The sequence below is a fragment of the Macrobrachium nipponense genome, chromosome 8 (genome assembly GCF_015104395.2).
Source record: "Macrobrachium nipponense isolate FS-2020 chromosome 8, ASM1510439v2, whole genome shotgun sequence".
NCBI lineage: Eukaryota > Metazoa > Arthropoda > Malacostraca > Decapoda > Palaemonidae > Macrobrachium > Macrobrachium nipponense.
Window position 1 is genome coordinate 40,792,186 of NC_087203.1, and position 22,664 is coordinate 40,814,849.

Sequence of the window (22,664 nt, forward strand, 5' to 3'; positions counted from 1 at the left end):
GCCACGGGCTGAGGCTGGGAAGAGGTCCCCCGATCGTTGGCGCCAGCCTTAGCTGGTACCAGCGGTTCGACGTGCCGCGAGGACACGCACCGGTCTCACCGCGACAGTGATCTCTGCAGGACCCCTGACCGCTGCTCCCACAGGGACCGGGTGGATTGGGGGACCAGCAGCAGCTCATCTGACGCACGGGACCAGGGCGGCTGTGCTCAGTCTAGCCGCTCGCCACAGGTGAGCGGTGCGACCAGGCCTGCAGACCGATCACTACTGCGGGTTGGCGATCGTTTGCAGCCCTCCACGCACACTGGTTCTGCCAGTGAGCGAGGGGGAAGCGTCAGGTCTTCCTCTCCTGTACCTTCAACTTCCTCGGGATACGCCGGGAAGAGCGAGGTACCTAGGAGTGATCGTGAGGGGCGATTCTACATGCCTTGTGAAGATCCGATGCCGCCTAAACAGGTTAACCCAGAGCTAGCAAGGCTAACTCCGGGTGTGTCCCTGCAGCAGCTCCTGTCCGAGAACCTCTGGTTCTCGCAGCAGGAGGCACTTGCCCTGGAATCAACCGCTATGGCGGCTTTCCAGGCAGTCTCTTGGTTGGATCTGTGGTCCCTCACAGTATCCAAAGTCGCGGCCAACTCCGGGAGTTCTGCTCTCGAAGAAGACCCGGCTTTCAGGAGAATATGCCAGTCTGGAGGTAGAGCCATCTCCTACCTCGCCCATCAGACGGCAAACCTGTGGGCCAACCTGGTACTTCGTCGTAGGGATGCCGTCCTTACGCAAGTAACCAGGGGGGCTGGGCGTGAAGCGGCACTCAGACTTCGAAATGGACCTATCTGGAGTTCCTCCTCTCTCTTTCCTGGAGAGAGGGTGGACGCTGCGGTGGAGAGGCGGCGCACTGATGACAGTGACCGCCTAGTTCACCAGGCAGTCTCGAAGGCTTCTGGGCACCCTCGAGCTACTGCGGCTAAACCAAAGAGTTTGGCTAGCACTTCCTTGGCTGCTAAGACGGTTGCCCCGTCTAAGCCCCGAGGTAAGACTCTTCCTTCAACTTCTGCCAGGGGGGGTCATCATCAGCCCTCCTTCTCTCAAGGGGGAGCAGGGAAGACGTCGAAGAGAGGCGGGACGCTAGGGACGGCGTTCCCCCTCACCTGCTGCCGGAAGTGGGGGGGGTGCCTGGCGAGCCATTGGGCAACATGGCAGCGCTACGGTGCCGAGACCTGGATAGTAGACGTCCTTCAGGAGGGAGGGATCTACTACCCTTCGAATCTCGGCCACACCTCCTCCCTCAACCCGGTCCATCTGCAGACCTACGTCCAGGGTTCATCAAAGGACATCGATCTTCGAAACCGGAAGACAAAGACTATGCTGAACAAACGAGCTGTAGAGATCGTCAGGGATCGGTCACTGGGCTTCTACAGCCGCCTTTTCCTGGTGGAAAAGGCCTCGGGGGGGCTGGCGCCCGGTGATAGATCTCTCTCCCCTGAACCGATTTGTTCGCCAGACTCGGTTCACGATGGAGACAGCACGTTCCGTGCTCGACTCTATCAGGGAGAACGATTTCATGCTTTCAGTGGATCTGAAGGACGCGTATTTTCAAATACCCGTCCATCAATCCTCCAAGAAAGTACCTCCGCTTCATCCTCGACGGGGACGGTGTTACCAATTCAGGGCACTTTGCTTTGGTCTCTCAACCGCCCCACAGTGTTCACGAGAGTGTTCGCTGTGTCTGCTTGGGCCCATTCGCACGGGATACGTCTTCTGAGGTATCTCGACGATTGGCTAGTCCTGGCGAGCTCCCGCTCGCAGTTGTTACGGGACAGGGATTGACTCCTGAAGTTCTGCCGCAATCTGGGGATCGTGGTAAACTTCGAGAAGTCCAATCTCGAACCCAAGCAGAGGATGAAGCAAATTCAGGGAGGCAGCCGACCGGTTTCTGTCTCAACAGGAACAGGTAGCTCAGCAATGCAAGTCGTGATGGGCCACCTGTCGTCACTCGAGAAGTTAGTTCCTCACGGACGTCTTCACCTGCGGTCTCTCCAGTGGAGACTAAAGGAGAGTTGGTCAGAGGCAAAGGATCCACCGTGCTTCCCCGTGTCCCTCACGGAGGAGGTAAGGCAGGACCTAGCCTGGTGGCTGGACGACAGGAACCTCTTAAAAGGAGTGCCTATTCGCACTCCTCCCCCGGAGATGTTGCTGTTCTCAGACGCATCAACCGAGGGATGGGGCGCACACCTGGAGGAGTTGCTGACTGCAGGTGTGTGGAACCATCACGACAAGCACCTTCACATCAATGTCCTGGAACTCAAGGCGGCGTTCTACGCTCTCCCAGAATTTCAGGACCGCTTGGTGGAACACTCAGTGGTGTTGATGTGCGACAACACCACAGTAGTGGCATACGTCAACAAACAGGGGGGCCTAGTGTCTCTCCCGTTGCACCAGTTGACTGTGCAGGTGCACGAGTGGGCCGAGGCTCACTCAATAGAGCTGTCAGCACGCTACATTCCAGGCAAGAGGAATGTAGTAGCAGACAAGCTCAGCCGTTAGGATCAGGTGATAGGAACTGAATGGTCTACACCCTGACGTGGCGGAAAGGCTCTTCAACCTGTGGGGGCGTCCAGTCGTGGATCTGTTCGCCACCTGGCACAACAGGAAACTCCAAGTTTTCTTTTCAGCAGTGCCGGACCCATGAGCAGCTGCAGAGGACGTTCTTCAACACCTGTGGGACAACCTCTTCGCGTACGCCTTTCCTTCCTTCTGTCTGATTCGCAAGGTGATCAGCCGAGTGCTGGACACCCCGAATCTCAGGATGATCCTGGTGGCTCCCAAACGACCTCAGGCCGTTTGGTATCCGGACCTGCTGGCTCTGCTTGCAGAGAGAGAGATGCCCCATTGGCACAACCTTCTAGCCCAGCCACACGTAGAACGGTACCACCAGACAGTCCAGTTCCCCACAACTTCATGGCCTGGCTGTTATCCACCATCTCTTGCGAACTAGAGGCTTTTCTCACAGCGCAGCAACAGAGATGGCTGGACACGTCCGACAGTCCTCTGCAGCTGTGTACCAGGGAAAGTGGGCCGTCTTCTGTGGTTGGTGTCGTAGACGGGGTCTATCTCCTCTCAGAGCCACTCTTCAGCAGGTAGCGGATTTCCTCGTTTTTCTTCGCCGAGAGAAGCTCCTCTCCGTCCCCACAGTCAAAGGATACAGAGCCACCCTGGCCCTGGTCCTAAAACTAAGGGGACTGGATATCTCGAACTCGTTCGAGATCTCCTTGCTTATGAGGAGCTTCGAAAGGTCTTGCCCACCCAGGGAACTCAGGCCCCCTGAGTGGGACGTGACTCTCGTCCTTAGGAGTCTGACTCTAAGATCATTCGAGCCACTCCGAGAGTCGTCAGACAGGGATCTGACCCTCATGACCCTCTTCTTGCTGGCCCTGGCATCGACGAAGAGAGTAGGGGAACTTCATGGTCTGTCTTTCAATGTAAAGCATTCCAGGGGATGGGGATCTGTGACGCTCGATTTTGTCCCAAACTTCTTAGCCAAGAATCAGAATCCGTCGATCCTTGACGACAGGTTGGAGTCTTTCACAATCCCCTCCCTAATGGATTTCACCGACAACGATACGGATGAGATGCTGCTTTATCCTGTGAGGGCGCTACGGCACTATCTGAAGAGAACTCGACACCTCAGGCCTGAGTGTCGACGCCTCTTCGTTAGCACTGGGGTGACCAAGAAAGAAGTATCCAAGAACACACTTTCATTCTGGCTGCTTGAGGTGATCAGGAGGGCGTACGAAACTGATGGTAGTGACGACATCCGTCCCCTTCGTCCGAGAGCCCACGAAGTCAGAGGTATTGGTCCTTCGCTTGCGTTCCGCAAGAACTTCTCCGTGGCGCAGGTCCTGAAGGCAGGGGTCTGGGCCAACCAGACTACCTTCACGTCCTTCTACCTTCGGGATATTGCCCACAAGTCCTTGGATACTTTTTCCTTGGGACCTGTGGTGGCTGCTCAACAACGTTGTGTAGCTTACCCAGCACCCGAGCAGGCAGAACAGCATCGATTCCTGGTGTGACTGTAAGAATGAATGAGTGAATGAGAGTGCGACTGGCTTCTCTTCCCCATCTTTCTCTCCCTTACCTAGTGGGCAGAGGGATACGGTCCGTCACTACGCTGGAAAAGGAAAAGATGCAGGTAAGCTACTCGACCGAGCCCCATCTATTCCTTTCATTAGGGATAGGAGTGAATATCCACCACTTCTCAACAAGGGGGAGGAAGTGGATGCCAACAGAGACAAAACCCATAACTTTATGTTGCCTCTTGCAAACAGGAACAAGTTCTTGCTTGCTGGTACGAAGAGATATGCTTGCGTCTCTCAGTACTACGGTCCAGAGGTCTGACCAATTGATCCTGCGGTGCACACCCCCCTACGATCAATTGGACAGAGGCTTGGATCCCTCCCATCCCTCGCTCTTACGTCCAGGGAGGCATTCCAGGGTTGGGCGAACACCAGTCTGTTCACAAAGACTCAGATTCCTCCCACAGAAGTGTCTTCCTATTGTTAAAGGACCGAGGGTTTGTATTTGTATCAGAACAAATGACAATTTGTCGAAAATTGCATTTGTTCATGAAACTTACCTGACAGATATATATATAGCTGTATTCTCCGAAGTCCGACAGAATTTCAAAACTCCCGGCACACGCCAGTGGGCGCCAGGTGGTTAGTACCCATTCCCGCCGCTGGGAGGCGATATCAGGAACCATTCCCATTTTCTATTCAGATTTTTCTCTTGTCGCCGGTAGTGTAAACACCCTGTTTCCATTACCTCCGCCTAGGATTTTGAAAACTTTTTTGCCTTGATATCCTGATTGACTTTTGATTTTTGGACTGGATTGTTGGCTTGGGCATACGCGATAGTGGTTTGATTTGGATTTTGGCTTTGACTTTTCTTTAATAACGATGTCTGGATCTAGTTATACTAGTTTTCAGGGTGGGTGTTGGTGTGCAAGAATGTAAGGTGAGGCTACCGAAAGCTTTGGTAGACCTCACTCTGTGTGCACGGAATGTCGAGGTCATGTATGTTTGTTGAACGAGATGTATCGAGTGTGAGGAATTGACAGATCTTGAGTGGAAGGCGTATGATTCTATATAAGAAAGCTTGAGCGTGATAGAATCAGGAGGTCTTCCTCCAGGAGTGCTTCTGTGAATAGAAGTCAGGTTAATATTGTATCACCATCGACCCCCCCTGTAGATTTTATTGAACCTAACCCTGTTAGTGTTGCCTTCGGGCATCAGGGGGTGTCTACAGAAGGAAATGTTGCTCTCTATGAGCATGGAGTCGATTCGTTCCCTGGAGTCAGAAGTGCTCGCGCTACATCAGATGTGTTTGAAGTGCAATGAAAGTGTTGGTGCATCTAGTGTTGTGGAGGGGGCGTCAGATCGGTCCCATAATGCCTCCAGGTCTAGACCTCTGCGGACTCCCTGGACTTAGGGTTACGGGAACTAAAAACCGGTCTGACGTCCCTTCGGCAGAATCTGTGGACGCTTCCCAGGCTGCCAAGGATCGTGCGCGGGCACGAATCCTTAAAGAATGTTTCTCATCCTCCGAGGCGTCTCTCACCGGGGGCTGCAGCTCTCGGAGAGCTCTCACAAGAGAGCGGCAAGGGTGCAACGACGTCGCACAGGCGGCCGTCGTCCTTGTCGCCCTCTTAAGAGAGGTTTTAGAGAAGAGGACGCTTCACGTCCTTCTTATCAACCTTCTTTTCATTCGTCACCTGAATATTTTGAAGCCTTCCCACCACAGAAAAGGACCAAGACTTCATCGGAGGAGGACGCTTTTGAGCGCCCAAGTCGCTCTAAATTTGCCCCTGAGACGAAGGAGAGGGCATCCCCTCGCCCGTCTCCCTCTCACAGGATTAGTCCTTCTCCTGATCAAGAATTTTCTCCATCAAGGGAGATACTGATGGATATGCAAAGACAGTTGGCGTCCTATTTTGCTAAGAGAGAGACAGAACCCTGTCGGCGGAGGAAGGACTGGTGGCTGCCTGTCAAGAGAACCAGGCAGTCCCCGGCTCCTTCTCCTCGTTCTTCGCCTCTTCGTCACCTTCTAGCAGCCGACTCATTCGAGAACGTGAAAGCGTTCCTTGTGAGAGAGCGTCTTGGAGAGACAGCATGACAAGACGTGAGTTGTCGCACAGGCGGCCGACGTCTTTGTCAAGAGGTCGTGAACGTCCAGAAATCTCCGACTGACGATCATCGTTCTAAGTTTTTCCTCTCGTGCAACGTCAAGATCAGAGTGAGGCTCGCCAAGATCAAGAGCTCGAAGGCGTCTCTGAATACGCACGACACGCTCGACATCCTGCACATTTAGTCGTTAAGGAAGATCACGTTAACGAAACTCGACGTCCTGCTTTGCGTGACGTTAATCAGGACGCTTTTGAGGAAGCTTCCAACGACATTCGACGTCCTGCTCATCGAAGCGCTCGCCAGGACGCTCGTGAAGACGCTTCGCAGGACGCTCGGCGTCCTACGCATCGGGACGCTTGGGAGGACGCCTTGGAAGATTATATAAGTCCGAAGCGTCATGATGTTCCGCAGGATGTTACCTTCCAAGATCTTAAAGTGTCGAAGTTAGCGGTGAAACAGAAACGGATTGGTACTTCTAACCCTACATCAGACAGAGGCACCCTCTTGTGAACGGGCCTCAAGGATTAATAACATCACGGTCTTTGAAGGACGCTGCTGCTAGAGAAAGAGAATCGTCTAGTGATTCGTGTCCTGCGGACGATGAAGAGCCAACAACGTCATCCTCCTCGGATTATAAGACGTTGACTCACCTTCTGAAAAACTTGTTCCCGGATAAGTTTCAGGCACCGGTTCCTTGCTCTCCGCCTTCACAGTTGGCCTCATCAAAGAACCAGAAAGCACCTGGCTTCGTTAAAATGGCCACTTCGCTCTCTGCAAAGAGAGCATTTAAAAGAATCCAAGATTGGATGGACTCAAGGAAGGGGAAAGGCAACACTTCCTTTGCTCTTCCTCCATCGAGACTAAGTGGGAGAGCAGGAAGGAATCTGGTACGAAACGGGAGAAGAAGCGGATTGAAAGCTCCGTCTTTCCTCCCAAGGCGATTTTGCTAACTTGGTTGACGCTCCGAGGAGGTCGTACCTTTCATCAGCAAAAGTTTCCTGGACCCATGTCGGAAATGGATCACCATCTGAAAGCGGATCTTCATTGGACCTTAGAAGTATTTAACTTCCTGGATTGGTGCTTGGGGGCCTGGACTTACAATCCAAAAGTCCAGACTCGATTTCATTGGAAAAATTAACCGCTGTTAGCATGTATGGATAGAGCAGTAAGGATGGCTCTGATGAACTGGCATGCCATTTCGATACTGACATCTAAAGAAGAGAGCTCTGCACTGCAGTTTTTGGCAGCGAAATCAGTGTCCTCCTGCGCAGAAGGCGGAATTGTTGTTCGCCCCTTTTTCGACACATCTTTTCCCGCTGTCCATGATAAAAGATCTGTCAGTTAACCTGCAGGAAAAGGCGACGCAGGACCTCTTGACACAGTCTTCCAGACGTCCTACAGCCCAGGGCTTCTACTTCAGCCACACAGCCCCCAAGAAGAAGTTTAAGCCCTTTCGTGGAGCTCCTTCCTCGAGAGCTTTTTCCTCGAGGAAGGGGGTTCTCTAGAGGCAAGGTCTCCTCAAAGAACAAGGGAAAAAATTGACATTTCTGCCCTTCAGGCACCTGTCGGAGCGAGACTCGCATTTTTTGCTCATGCGTGGAGAATGATAGGGTCGGACACCTGGGTCCCCTCGATATAATCGAGAGAGGATACAAGCTCCCTTTCCTCTCTGCTCCTCCATTGACCACGAAGCCTATAGACCTGTCACCCTCATACCAGCCGGAGAAGCAACAGATATTGCTCGACCTTTTAGACCAGATGTTAGAGAAGAGAGCCGTAGAAGAAGTCCTAACGTTAGATTCCCCAGGCTTCTACAACAGGATATTCCTGGTTCCGAAGCAGTCTGGGGGATGGAGGCCTGTCCTAGACGTCAGCAGGCTGAACCTTTTCGTGAGAAAAGAAAAGTTCAGGATGGAAACGTCCCAGTCTGTACTAGGGGCTTTAAGACAGGAGGAACTGGATGATGTCATTGGATCTCCAAGATGCGTACTTTCCACCCCGTCCCGATTCATCCTTAATCAAGAAAGTTCCTGAGGTTCGTCTTGAAAGGACAGGTCTTCCAGTTCAGGGCTCTATGCTTTGGACTAAGTACGGCACCGATGGTATTCACTCTCCTCATGCGAAATGTGGCGAAATGGCTTCACCTATCAAAAATAAGGTCTCGCTTTACCTGGACGACTGAGTAATCAGATCGTCTTCGGAGTCAAGGTGTCTGGAGGACCTTCTAACGACGTTACAGCTGACGAAGGCCCTAGGCCTAATGGTCAATTACGAAAAGTCCCATCTGATCCCCACGCAGTCCATCGTGTATCTGGGGATTCAGATGGATTCAGTGGCTTTTCAAGCTTTTCCATCAAAGGAACGTCAGCAGAAATGTTTAGAAAAAGTGTCAGCTTTCTTAGGGAAGGAAACATGCTCGGCGAAGGAATGGATGAGTCTGCTGGGAACCATTTCCTCGCTGGAGAAGTTTGTTTCCCTGGGGAGGTTGCACCTCAGGCCACTCCAGTTTTTTCTAGCAGAAAACTGGAAAGACAAGCAAGATCTAGACACGACATTGATAATTTCCCAATCGGTCAAGGATCATCTGAAGTGGTGGCAAGATCCAGTCAAACTGTCAGAAGGACTGTCTCTCAGCCTTTTAAGCCCCGACCTAGAGTTGTTCTCAGACGCATCCATGGCGGGCTGGGGAGCAACACTAGGCAAGGAGGAAGTGTCAGGCCTCTGGAGAGGGGAACAGAGGTCCTGGCACATAAACTTAAAAGAGTTGGAGGCTGCTCGGTTGGCTCTTCAGTTCTTCGAAGAACGATTGGTGGGCCGAGTTGTCCAGATCAACTCGGACAAACACACAGCTCTCGCTTACATCAAAAAGCAGGGGGACACACTCTCGATCACTGTTCATGATAGCGAGAGACATCCTTCTATGGGCGAAAGCTCGAAACATAGTGATCCTAACAAGGTTCATTTCAGGAATTCAAAATGTTCGAGCGGATCTTTTAAGCCGTCAACATCAGATGCTTCCCACAGAATGGACTCTCCACCTAGAGGTCTGCCAAGAGTTATGGAAATTATGGGGACGCCCGCTAGTGGACCTCTTCGCAACCTCAAAAACGAAGAGGCTTCCTATTTATTGCTCGCCGGTTCTCGACCCGGGAGCGATAGCAATAGATGCCATCCTATGGGACTGGACGGGGATGGACGTCTACGCCTTTCCCCCGTTCAAACTGTTAGGAGAGGTAATCAGGTAAAGTTGCAGCGTCTCCGGGAGCGGATGACACCTAATCGCCCCCGTTTTGGGCCTTGAAGCGACTGGTTCACGGAGGTCATGTCTCTCCCTAGTAGACTTCCCAAGAACCCTTCCAGAGAGCTGATCTTCTCAGACAGCCCCACTTCGAGTAGGTACCACGGAAACCTCTCCGCTCTGAGTCTGACTGCGTTCAGACTATCAAAAAGTTGGCCAGAGCGAGAGGTTTTTCAAGACCGGTGGCAGAAGCTATTGCCAACGCTAGAAGAGCTTCCTCTCGAGCAGTTTATCAATCTAAGTGGGCTGTCTTCAGGAAGTGGTGTAGGAAGAAAGGTATTTCCTCCTCCACGACCTCTGTGAGCCAGATCGCTGATTTTCTCCTGCATCTGAGAAATGTGGACAGACTTGCGGTGCCCACGATCATAAGGTATATTATAAAAGTATGTGGTCAGCTGTCTTCCGTCACAGAGGGTTAGACCTGACAAACAATAAAGACCTTCACGATCTGTTTTGAGGTCCTTTGAAACATCAAAAGTTACCCTGCAGACTAACAGTCCCCATCATGGAACCTGGACGTAGTTCTCAAGTTCCTAATGTCAAGTCCATTTGAACCTCTACATGCTGCCTCGTTGAAAGACATTACAAAAAAGGCGATTTTTCTAACCGCTCTTGCCACAGCGAAGAGGTTAGTGAAATTCAAGCAATAAATAGACATGTGGGCTTCAGGGGACACAATGCAGTGTGCTCCCCTGAGCCCATTCCTTCTTAGCGAAGAACGAAAATCCATCTAACCCCTGGCCGAAGACCTTTGAGATCAAGGGTTAGCAGAGATCATTGACGAGAGCCAGAGAGAGTCCTGTGCCCTGTCAGGGCTCTCAAGTTTTATTTGGAAAAACTAAAGACTGTCGGGTCCTTCTGGAAATCTGTGGTATTCCGTTAAAGAGACCGGACTTTCCCAATGTCAAAATGCACACGCATTCTTTTTACGAAGCACCATCAGGGAGGCCCATGCGTCTGTCCGATGGGTGATCTGAAACTTTTGAAAGTAGAAACCCATGAGGTGAGAGCTGTCGCAACCTCAATGGCGTTTCAAAAGAATATGGCACTCAGCGATATCCTAAGTGCTACATTTGGCGAAGCAACTCTGTGTTTGCTTCACACTACCTGCGGGATGTGAAGACGGCATATGAGAACTGCGAGTCGCTAGGACCATAACATATCCGCAGAAATATTATTTTGGGGCAGGAAGCAGCACGAATCCTATCCTATAGAAAAGGGATAGGTGTGCTTTTAATGTTGTTGTTGGTTTACGGTTGAAGGGTTGGTTGCTTGAGGCGCTTTCCCTTTCTTTAGCCTAGAAGTTATGGGACTAACTTTGATAGGTTAGGCGTCAATGACCTTCCATGTCAGGATGCCAGAGAACTTCCAATTGATAGGTTAGGTCAGGTGGTGGTTTTTAGCTTCGTTGCCCTCACAGTATGGTCAATATGGTCTAGTCACATTGTGGTCACGCTCCCATTGACAGATCATCTAGAACTCACCAGCTATATAGGTCACTACCTTGCTGGAGACTAGTAAAGCAGAAGCAGACTTGGGTGACAGTAATCACGAAGTCAGCTATGCTAACAGGTAAGGAACTAAGATGTCAATCATCTGCATGTAATTTGTTTCCTAAAATCCTTCTATTCTGTCCCTTCCCACCTCCAATGGTGGGATTCAGCTATATATATATCTGTCAGGTAAGTTTCATGAACAAAATGATATTGTCATGATACAATAAAGTTTGTTCATACTTACCTGGCAGAATATATATAATTAAGTACCCACCCCCCCCCCTCAGGGGACAGTGGTATGAAAAATCTGAATAGAAAATGGGAATGGTTCCTGATATCCGCCTCCCAGCGGCGGGAATGGGTACTAACCACCTGGCCGCCCACTGCATGTGCCGGGAGTTTTGAAATTCTGTCAGACTTCAGAGAATACAGCTATATATATATCTGCCAGGTAAGTATGAACAAACTTTATTGTATCATGCCAATATCATATTTACTTCCAAAAATTGTGATTTTTTTCTATTTCTGGTATTTGGAAGTAGTATTAATTGCATGATTACTGTAGTTTGTACAGGTTTTTCCTAACTTCAGTCCATTACACATTTATGGCCAAAGTGCTGAAGATTTCAGAAGACCCTTTTAGGTTCTAATTTATGTTAAATGGTGAAGCTGGCATGGTACATCTGTTTAACTATCTCTATACTTTCAGCTCCAGCATTGAGGTGAAAGACAGAAGGGTAAAAGATGGCGGATGAGTTCGACCCTTATGGACTTCCTCCTGAAGTCACTGCTCATCCACATGCTTTGATAGGAATGATGGGTATGTAGTTTTTAGAGTATCTTTGGGGCTTAGATAATAGTTTTCATACAATCAACTTACCTGTCAGATATATACATAGCTAAGACTCCGTCGTCCCCGACAGAAATTCAAATTTCGCGCCACTCGCTACAGGTAGGTCAGGTGATCTACCGGCCTGCCCTGGGCGGCAGGACTAGGAACCATTCCCGTTTTCTACTCATATATTTTCTGTCGCCGGTGGTATCAACATCGTTGCTGCCACCTCTTGACTGGAATTCGCTTTTCTAGACAATTGATCATCTTTTTGTGGACTTTTGGTGACGTACCTGGATCGTTGTTTTGGCATTCGCTACTGTGGACTGGATTTGGACTTGCTTTTGATTTTTCTTCAAGAATGTCTGATTCAAGTGGTTGTGGAGAGAAATGTGTGTGAATGTAGGCTGCAAGGTGAGGATACCGAAAGCTTCGGTTGATCCTCACTGTATGTCGCAAATGTAGGGGTTTTGATTGTTCTATTTCTAACACCTGTCATGAGTGTGAGAGGTTGAATGTTGAGGAATGGAAGACTCTAACTTCTTACTTGAAGAAGTTAGAAAGGGATAGAGTCAGAAGGGCTGCATCTAAGATTGCGGGTAGTAGTTACAAGGCCCTATTGAGCCTTTGGATAATTCTAACTCTTCTCTTAATTATGATTCTAATTCTGTATCAGGGCCCTCACTGGCTTTACATTCAGATTTGGCCTCGGAAATTGCTGACTGAAAGCTACTCTTCACAGGATGAGATCCAAAATGGCTACCATGAAAGGTAAGGATCTGAAAGTGATTATAGTGAAGTGAGTGTCCCCAGTGTTGTGGAGGGGGCGTCTGACCGTCTCTGCGACGCTCCCAGCCTAGACCTCTTCCAAGCTCCCAAGCCCAGAGGAGAAGGAAAGTCGAAAGACGTACGGAGGTTGTGGAGAATTCCCCCCGGTCAGGCGTCCCCCTTCAGCAGGTGCTGTATATAGACAGACTGCTCAGGACCGCTATCGGACAAAGCGTCCCTCAGAGAGTGCTTCTCTTCGTCCGCTTCTCCCTCTCCTAAACGATGGGGTGGAAGGATTCGACTTGTCCAGGCCCCTGAAAAGGCACTGGAGAGATCCTGTGTTGGATTCAAGCCCAGAACGCTTTTCGGAAGAAGCGCCTCCTTCCATCAAGAAGGCGAAGAGGTTTTTGACGTCCCATGATGTGGGCAAAACTCCTTCAAGGTCTCCCTCTCCCGTTCAAGAAGACGCAGGAGAGGCTTCCAAGAGGATCATTTTGGCGGTGCAGGAACAGCTATCCGCCTTGGTAGGAGTCCTTTCGAAGGATCCTCCTCGTAAGAAAGATGTGAGACTGCCGGTCAAGAAGACTCGTCTTCCTTCTCCCGCCAGGAGTGAGGCTCTGTGGGACGTGAGTCTTTTGAGATTTACTCGGATAGAGACTCTCTGGACGATTTTGATTCGCCAGACAAGCACGTCGCGCCAGTCAAGCGCGAGGCGTCCTACAGACGAGAAGCGTCTTCTAGGATTAGAGCGTCAGACAAGCGAGAAACGCTTTACAGGCGCGAGGATATTCCCAGATGGGATACGTCTGCCAGACCAGCAGCTTCAGCCGAGCGCGAGGTAACAACCAGGCGTGAGGATTCAGCCAAGCACGAGGCGCCAGACAGCATCTCGACATACAAAGGATGTGGCACCAGAAAGGCGCGAGAACTCCAACCAGGCGCGAGGCGTCAGTATGGGGCGCGAGAGCTTTGAGAGGCGCGAGACATCAGTCAGGCGCGAGGCGCCAGCCCAAGCGCGAGGAGTCAGCCATGGCGCGAGACGCCAGCCAGGCGCGAGGATCCTGCCAGGCGCGAGGCGCCAGCCAAGCGCGAGAGTCAGCCAGCGCGAGACGCCAGCCAGGCTCGAGACGCCAGCCAGGCGCGAGACTGCCAGCCAGGCGCGAGACGCCAGCCAGCGCGAGGCGCCAGCCATGGCGCGAGGCGCCAGCCAAGCGCGAGGCGCCAGCCAAGCGCGATGCGCCAGCCAAGCGCGAGGCGCCAGCCAGCGCGAGGCGCCAGCCAAGCGCGAGGCGCCAGCCAAGCGCGAAGAGCCAGCCAAGTACGAAGACCAGTCCAAGCATAGGAGCTCTTTACACTCTCTTAGCACCCCTCTCCTATTAGGAGTCTTTCGTCTCCCGTAGAGAGAGTTTTTGGACAGGAGACCCGGAACGGGAAGTGTCCTCTCCTTCTGATCCGATTTTGGAAGAGGACTCAGAGGACGAGTCTCACGGCAAAGAAGGACTGTCTAACTACAAAGTTTTGACAGCTCTCCTACTCCAGGAATACGGAGATGCATTGATCCCTGCCGCTCCTCCTTCGCCTCGTTCACTTTTTTCATGCTCTAAACGCCCGAAAATCGTCGGCTTTCTTGAAGATGAGACCGACGATTTCTATGAAGAGAGCTCTGCAATCGCTGGATAGCTGGATGCTAACCAAGAAAGAGCTAGTAAGGACAGTGTTTTTTGCATGCCTCCCGCTAGACTTACGGGCGAAGAGAGGGATTTGGTACCAGACTGGGGAGAATATGGGTCTCACACTCCCAGCTTCAGCTGAAGCGACTTTTCCAGTTCTGGTAGATGCATCCAGGAGACTAGCCTTTCACACTGCTAAGATTACTGGGGTCTTTCAGAGTTGGATCATCTCCTCAAGGGACTTTTTCACATTCTAGAAGTCTTTAACTTCCTAGATTGGTCCCTTGGGGTGATGTCCAAGAAGGCTCATGCCCCTGAAGGGGCTAGAACCGGACGTACTCCTTGCAATTTTGTCCTAATTTATTGACAAGGCGGTACAGGACGGCTCAGGGGAAGTTCTTCCTTATTTGGAGCAGGTCTCTTGAAGAAGAGATCTGTTTTTAGCGCTTTCTTGACGAAAGCAGTATCCCATTCGCAAAGAGCAGCCTTGTTATTCGCCCCTAGGTCTGATTTTCTGTTCCCTTCACAGTTGGTGAGGGATATTTCCCGATCTCTGACGGAGAAAGCGACACAGGATCTTCTCCTGCAATCTTCCAGGAAGAGAGACCAGTGATGGTGGGAGAAAAGAAAGGGGTGTCTACTCCTGTTCGGCCCTTTCGAGGAGGCCCTCCCGCTAGAGTTACCGCTAAAAGGAAAACGACCGAGAAGAGAGGTCGAGCCTCGTTCCGCCCCTTTAAAAGGGGAAAGTGAAGTGGCGCTCCCTCCAAACACCAGTAGGTTGCCAGGCTCCGGGGATTTGCGGAAGCCTGGACTCTCATAGACACAGACGCTTGGTCGATGTCGGTGCTTCAGAAGGGATACCTCATTCCTTTCCTGGACAATCCTCCCCTGACGTCAACTCCGAGGGAATTGTCCGCCAATTACAAGGACCCTGTGTTGAAAGATACTCTTCAACAAATGGTGGATCAGATGTGGGACAAGAGAGCTATAGACTAGTGCTGGATCAAAGCTCCCCAGGGTTTTACAATCGTCTTGGTTGCGAAAGCCTCGGGTGGCGGAGACCAGTTCTGGATGTCAGCGCTCTGAACAAGTTTGTTCAAAAACAGAAGTTCTCCATGGAAACCTCTGCTTCAGTCCTTGCGGCTCTTCGCCAAGGGGATTGGATGGTGTCTCTGGATCTCCAGGACGCCTATTTTTCACGTCCCGATCCATCCTTCGTCTTGAAGAAGTACCTCCGTTTCATGACGGGGGAAGGATCTTCCAATTCAGAGCCTTGTGTTTCGGCCTGTCTACGGCGCCTCAGGTTTTCACGAGCCTTATGAAAAATGTGGCGAGATGGCTTCATCTGAAAGGAATCAGTATATCTCTGTACCTAGACGACTGGCTTATCAGAGCAAAGTCAGAGAAACAGTGTTTGGAGACCTGACTGTGACACTAAACCTGATAAAGACCTTAGGATTACTCGTGAACCTCGAGAAGTCCCAACTGATCCCCAGCCAGAACTTGGTCTATCTGGGGATTCGGATGGATTCTCGTTTTCGAGTATTTCCTTCTCAAGAGAGACTAACAGAGGTTTAGAAAAAGTCTCTCTCTTCCTAAGGAAGGAACGTACTTCGGCGAGGAATGGTTGAAGCCTGTTAGGGACCCTTTTCCTCGCGCTCGAACAGTTCTTTCATCTAGGAAGACTTCATCTCCGTCCTCTTCAGTTCTTTTCCTCAGAAGTTCGTGGAACATGACGACAGGACTCCTCTCGGACAGTTTTTCCCCCATTTCCAGATCTGATTACAAAACGCCATTTAGAATGGTGGTTACTCCCACTGAGGGAAAACAAGGGTACTTCCCTGGAAATACAGAGCCCAAACCTTGTATTGTTTTCCGGACGCGTCGGAAAAAGGTTGGGGAGCAACTTTGGGAAAGAGAGAGGTGTCAGGCACTTGGAATGCTCTTCAAGTGTCCTGGCACATAAACTGCAAAGTACTGTTGGCTGTACACCTAGCTCTAAAGAGCTTCGAACCGTTAGTGAGCAACAAAATAGTACAGTGAATGCGGACAATACAACCGCTCTGGCATACATTCGGAAGCAAGGAGGTACTCACTCGTATGCCCTTTACGAACTCGCAAGAGACCTGCTGTTGTGGACATCGCAAAGGAACATCTCTCTATTGACGAGGTTCGTTCAGGGAGTAAGGAACGTGAGAGCGGACAGGCTGAGCAGGAGGAACCAGGTCCTTCTACCGAATGACCCTCCACTCAGACTTTTGCCGCAATCTCTGGTCTCTTTGGGGGACTCCTCATGTCGACCTCTTTGCCACGTTCCTCTCGAAGAGACTGGAAGTCTTCTGTTCAGTAGTGGAAGACCCCAGAGCTCTAGCAGTAGACGCCTTCCTGCTAGATTGGTCTCGTAGTAACGTTTACGCATTTTCCCCCTTTCCCCCATTCAAGATTCTGGGGCAAGTGCTCAGGAAGTTTGTGACTTCAAAGGGGACAGAATGACCCTGATAGCCCCCTTTTGGCCAGCTCAGAGTGGTTCCCAGAGGTACTGGAGTGGATAGTAGACTTCCCCAGATCCCTTCCACAAAGGAAGGATCTTCTCAGACAACCACACTTCGAGAGGTTTCATCAAAACCTCCCCGCTCTCGCTCTGACTGCCTTTCGACTATCGAAAGACTTGTCAGAGCGAGAGGCTTTTCTAGCAAAGCAGCAAGCTCGATCGCTAGAGCCCGGAGAACTTCCACTATCCGGGTTTACCAATCCAAGTGGGAAGTTTTTAGAAGGTGGTGTAAGTCGAAGAAGTTGTCCTCCTCCAGTACCTCTGTAACAGAAATAGCTGATTTTCTGTTATTTCTGAGAGAAGAATCGTGTCTCTCCGTAGCCACGATAAGGGCTATAGGAGTATGCTATCGGCCGTCTTTAGGAATAGAGGCCTAGATTTGGGAAACGATAAAGATCTACATGATCTGATTAGGTCTTTTGAGACAAGAAGTCTAAGATTACTTCTCCCCCTAACTGGAATCTAGACGTAGTGCTGAGTTCTTGTCTTCAGAGAGATTTGAACCCTACATTTGGCCTCGTTTCGTGATATAACGAGAAATGTTTATTTCTTTTTGTCACTGGCGACGGCGAAAGAGTTAGTGAACTGCACGCCCTTATGACAAAGTCGGGTTCAATATAGATTCAGCCATCTGTTCCTTCAAGGAATTATTCTTGGCGAAGAATGAAAATCCTTCGAATCCCTGGCCGAGAAACTTTGGGGAAAGGATTATCTGGTCTCGTCGGCAGGGAACTGGAGAGGTCTCTTTGCCCAGTAAGGGCGTTAAAGTTTTACTTACAGAAAAAGGAACAGTTGGGAGGTTCTAGACAAGGTCTTTGGTGCTCAGTGAAGGATCCAGCAAGAACCTATGTCTTAAGAATTGCTTTAGCCTTTTTTTGTCAGGAACGTAATTACAGACGCTCATAAGGCTTGCACGGGATGATCTTTTAAAACTCCTGAGAGTAAGAGCTCATGAAGTGAGAGCAGTGGCGACGTCTCTCGTCTTTTCAGAGAAATATGTCACTGAAGAATATCTTGGAAGCGACATATTGGAGATGTAATTCTGTGTTTGCTTCTCACTATTTGAAGGACGTGCGTGTGACCTATGAAAAATGTTTTTCCTTAGGTCCTTTTGTGTCTGCGGGCACAATCCTGGTACAGAGCTGACAACAATAACCTTAATTTTTTACTACTTAAGTCTAATAGATATGTTCTAGACTTTCTGCTGACAAGTGCAGATACCGCACAGGCGGCCAGTCACTTCCGTTCAGTAAGGAACTCTTGTGATATCTTTTAGTAAATGAGTATCTTTTTTTTTTGAAAAATTATTGTGTGCGTGTGCAATTTGGTTTGAGTTACGGTTGTTGCGAAGAGTTGGGGATAACTCGAGCAATTTTTAATACTAACATGGTGGTTAGGATCAGGTGGTCGGGATTGGTTGTGTGCTCCTTAATAAGGTGTGTTGTCATATAAGTGGATCAGCACCCATTGACAAAGTCCTTTCAGGCTCTGCCGAGTAAAGTGGATAAGACCCCTTCGGCAGACCCACAAGAATTCTTGGCCATAGATCACATATCTCGCTAAAGTTTCTTGAGGTGATGCAGACTACGGGGCAAACAAACACACGAAGTCTACCACCTATCAGTAGGAACCAAGGTTTTTATTTTATACCTACAACAGATGTTGTTTACCTGTCTATTCCAGTAGTAGCTGTCTCTTACCCTCCACCGAAGGGTGCCAATCAGCTATGTATATCTGACAGGTAAGTTGATTGTATGAAAATGATATTGTTATAATACAATAAAGTTTCATACATACTTACCTGGCAGTATATACGATTAGGGCCCACCCAGCCTCCCCGCAAGGAGGGACAGGTGGAAGAGAAAATATATGAGTAGAAAACGGGAATGGTTCCTAGTCCTGCCGCCCACAGGGAGGCCGGTAGACTCACCTCGACCTACATGTAGCGAGTGGCGGCGAAATTTGAATATCTGTCGGGGACGACGGAGTCCCTTAGCTATGTTTATATATCTGCCAGGTAAGTAATGTATGAAACTTTTATTGTATTATAACAATATCATTTTTCAATAATATTTTTGTGAATGAACTCAAGGAAGATACTGAAAACCCAAAGGATTTCATTAATTAAAATAAAATTTTTGGAATTAAATTTACATTTTACTTAATTGTATTATACTGTAGTTTGTAAAGTTTTCAGTGCTGGATTTAATGTAAATATATGAATAAGTCATTTGCAGTAGGTTATTGACAGATGCATTTGTTTTCAATGATCTTTTTACAAGGCCTCGATATACAAAACAAGGCAACTCATAAAGCTGTTTGGGAAGCATTTGCCATGAATCGCAGGACAGATCGCACACCTCTCCACTTTCGACTCCTTTCTGTTGATTTCCAGATGCCCTCTATGAAACCAAAAGTGAGTGAGATTCATTTGGCAATTTTGATATGAAGTTGCTGCTTGCTTGAATTGTTTCCAAATTTTTTATGAAGTTGCTGCTTTCATGAAGTGAAAATTAAGACAGAAAGTAGATTGTATCTATTTGTATGTGATCAAGGTGCTTTACCTATTTGCTATACTGTATTGTGTTATCTTTCTGTCATACCAAAACATTTCTTACCTACCAATTTGAAGTTATTAGTTTAGTCAGTATGTTCATTTGAAAATATTGTACTGTAGCAGATCTTTGTTTTATATAGTACATAAATTGTAACTGCCAGCAGCAACAGTAGCAAACCATATTTGCATTGAAGATTTTTGTAGACGGTTGATATTTTTATTTACAAAACCCATTATAACAGGTTACTGGGTAGGCCAGAAGGCAATCCAAAAAGAAAGGAAAGGAATTAATGGGGCTGAACACCAAATGAAAACTCTATCTTAATAGTGAGAAGATTATGGGAATCAGGGAAAACATAATGTCAGTGAGGATTCCAAAGTTATAACTGAATTAACATAGGGATTGCTGATGAACTCATTTCACAGTTAACCTCTTAAAAGGAAAAGCTGATGTAAAAACATTCATGATATGGATGACTATGCAGAGTAAATCGAGGATGTGGTAGACTGCAGGTGTTATGTGGCTGCTTGAGAAGAGGATAAAGAGAAATACTTCTCTGTATCAAAAAAATTTATTACCGGTTTTATTATACTTCTCTTGGTGTCTTTCTTCTATTCATGCAGAAACTTTATCTATTATATAAGCCTGCTCAGCATGCTTCATATGAGTCTTGATTTCATGTTGGTTAGTTTTATTTCTAGAGGCTGGTTTGAAGAGTGGTCAGGTTATCGAGACTTTCAAATTCCCTGGGTAAACTTGGGGTGAAGAAGAAATATTTATTAGGTTGTGGAATCATTCGAAAATATAGGAAGCCTTTGTATTTTAGAGAGAAAGCTTTGTATGTGTATGTACAGGATATGAATATCTTATAGGTTATTTGTTGTCATTCACTTATTCAGCAATTCCTCCTTGAATGAAATTTTATTCCAAAGAATTTAGTCATGTTGAGAATTAGATGCAATTGACATGATAGTCAGTATGTCTATGACTCTTAACATGACAAATGCAATAAGTAATGATGCTGATGGCTTTAAGATAATGCTTTTGGTGTATTTAGAGCCATAATCTAAGATATGGAACATGTCAAATCTTTGTTCAGCTTACTTCAATTTTTGTGAGAATGCAAGAGTTTTAATAGTTCTGAGAATTTTTATTCTTGAAGAGATAAATTTGAGTTTTCACTGATCCGTTAATGGTTTTGGAAACTTATAGATAATTTTAGATGTCAGGCATCCACTAAGTGTGGATATTTTATGATTGTTGTTTTTCTTTGGATACAGGTTAGTACAAAGTACAATAGTAATTCTTTTGCTATACTGTATTATGGATATTACTGGAACTGAAAAAAGGGTGATGACACATATGTGTCATTAGAATTCCTTAAGGGGGATCTTTTTTCATATATAATGAACTTTTCCTCATTTTATTAAAGGCTAATGAAAAGAGAAACCTAGCAATATTTATATGAGAGTCTGTTTGGTAGTAAGAAAAATTGTGTAAATCCAGTTTACACCTCCCATTGAGGTGTGTGTAAGTGGGAATATACTCTCTCTTTTTTTTTTTTTTTTTTTTCCTGCCTGAAATTAAGGTACAATAATATACTTACATGATGGATTCTGGTTAAGTGATGATCTGCAGCCCTGTTGAAGTGATTGCCTGGCTCCTTGACTGTGAGCTGCTTGATGGTAAAATATCCATGACTCAACTTGAGAGGAAGTGGTTATTTTGATTAAAGTGTTATGTGAAAACATATTCTTATGATTGAGCGACCTTTTGCCTTGTTTATTACTTGCATGCGCGTATCGTAATTTATATAGATAAAAAGAAGGAAGTTTGGAGGTTGCCAGCCGGCATAGAGACACTAAATACTGGCAATAAATGTATTTAACAATTACTTGTATAAATTTAGTAACAAAAGAAAGCACAACAGATATAATATTATATATAAATAATATTAGGTTAACTGTGGTTAGCCGCTGAAGCTTGAAGCTGTAAGGGTCTTCTCTGGAGTGGAGTGTACTATGGTTTGTAACCATACGTGGAAGTTTCAGCAAAAGTACTCTCGTCCCCTGGAAGGAAAATTTTCGACAATTAAACACTAGCTAATATGCACAGATTCCCTAATCCACTTAACCATGCAATTACACTGCACTATTGGACTTATACAGATTATTTATACTTGTGGACGTAGCAGTAAGTCTCATAATTAATTACACGTGGCAGCAGCTATATTCCGATGATGGTAATGCTTAGACATTATCGAAGAGAGGCTACTCTCAGGGTGAGGGGAAACAGTCTCAGGCGGAGCCCGCCACAAGGGTAAGGCTGGAGGATAGGAGAGAGAGGAACAAAGGTTTGGTGGATAGGATTTCTTTCTATATGGATAGGAGGGGAGGATAGGGTGTTATCATGGGGAAGGAGGAAGGATAAGTGAGGATACAAGGTTCTCATATAACAGACATTAAGGGAGAGACAGTTGCCTCTCGGGAAGGGGCGGACAGGGAACAACAGGATGTCCGCTCTGTAAGACTCTTGGAACGTGAAGACAAGGCCACCCATACTTTTGGCTTTCTACCCCTCATCCTTCAAGAAGCGGGGGGGGGGGGGGGGGGGGGGGGGGGGGGGGGTTGGGGGGGGGGGGGGGGGGGGGGCGGGGGGGGGGGGGGGGGGGGGGGTTACTTCCTTGGAGGATTTTCTACTAGTCACCGACTCTTGGCCCCTTTTGTCTTAGGCCTAGACTTGCATCCCAACTCCCCATTTTGTGGGGTGCCAAGTTGGCGCTGTTGTCTTGCGGTGGCGTCTGAAAGTAAGAGACCTCGGGGAGTACACTAGGATAGGTGTGTTTGTGGTGGGGCTCTGGATAGGGGCCCCAAACTTGCATTAGTTCAAACTCCCGTACTGCTTCCCTTGTATGAGAGTAAAATGGCGGAATGACCATCACGAGTTACAGGTCCCCATTTTAGCAGAGATTTTGTCCTTAAATGGGTCAAGAACTCTGCAAGCAAGGTCTGGAGCCATTAGACTCAATGTCCCTACCCCTAGCGAGTCTCACCACGAAAATGAACTAATTGCTAAGCTGCATCTAGGGTCTAAATCTCTTAAATAAATTGCTGTGAGGTTAACTTTCAAGTCCCAGTTAAATGAAGCAAGTGGGCTATAAGGCAGTAACTTGACAAAATGGTATGTATTACTAGTTTAACTCAACAGTGACCTAGCACAGCAACATGCATGAAACAATTTTCATGGAGTCCATATGGAATATAAAACAAAGGAACAAATAACGGCATGATGCTAACTAAAGCAAAACAAAGCAAA

The 22,664-nt window shown here is 48.1% G+C and overlaps 1 protein-coding gene across 2 annotated transcripts in view; it reads left to right on the forward strand.

The window, feature by feature from the left end:
* LOC135222705 (trafficking protein particle complex subunit 11-like) overlaps positions 1-22,664 on the forward strand; it is a 196,784-nt gene that overhangs the window by 10,435 nt on the left and 163,685 nt on the right. For both annotated transcript variants that reach the window (XM_064260891.1, XM_064260892.1), the window contains exons 2-3: positions 11,680-11,790; positions 19,074-19,207. In XM_064260891.1, the coding sequence (XP_064116961.1) occupies positions 11,715-11,790; positions 19,074-19,207 (210 nt within the window). In that variant the 5' untranslated portion in view covers positions 11,680-11,714. The remainder of the gene's footprint in view (positions 1-11,679; positions 11,791-19,073; positions 19,208-22,664) is intronic.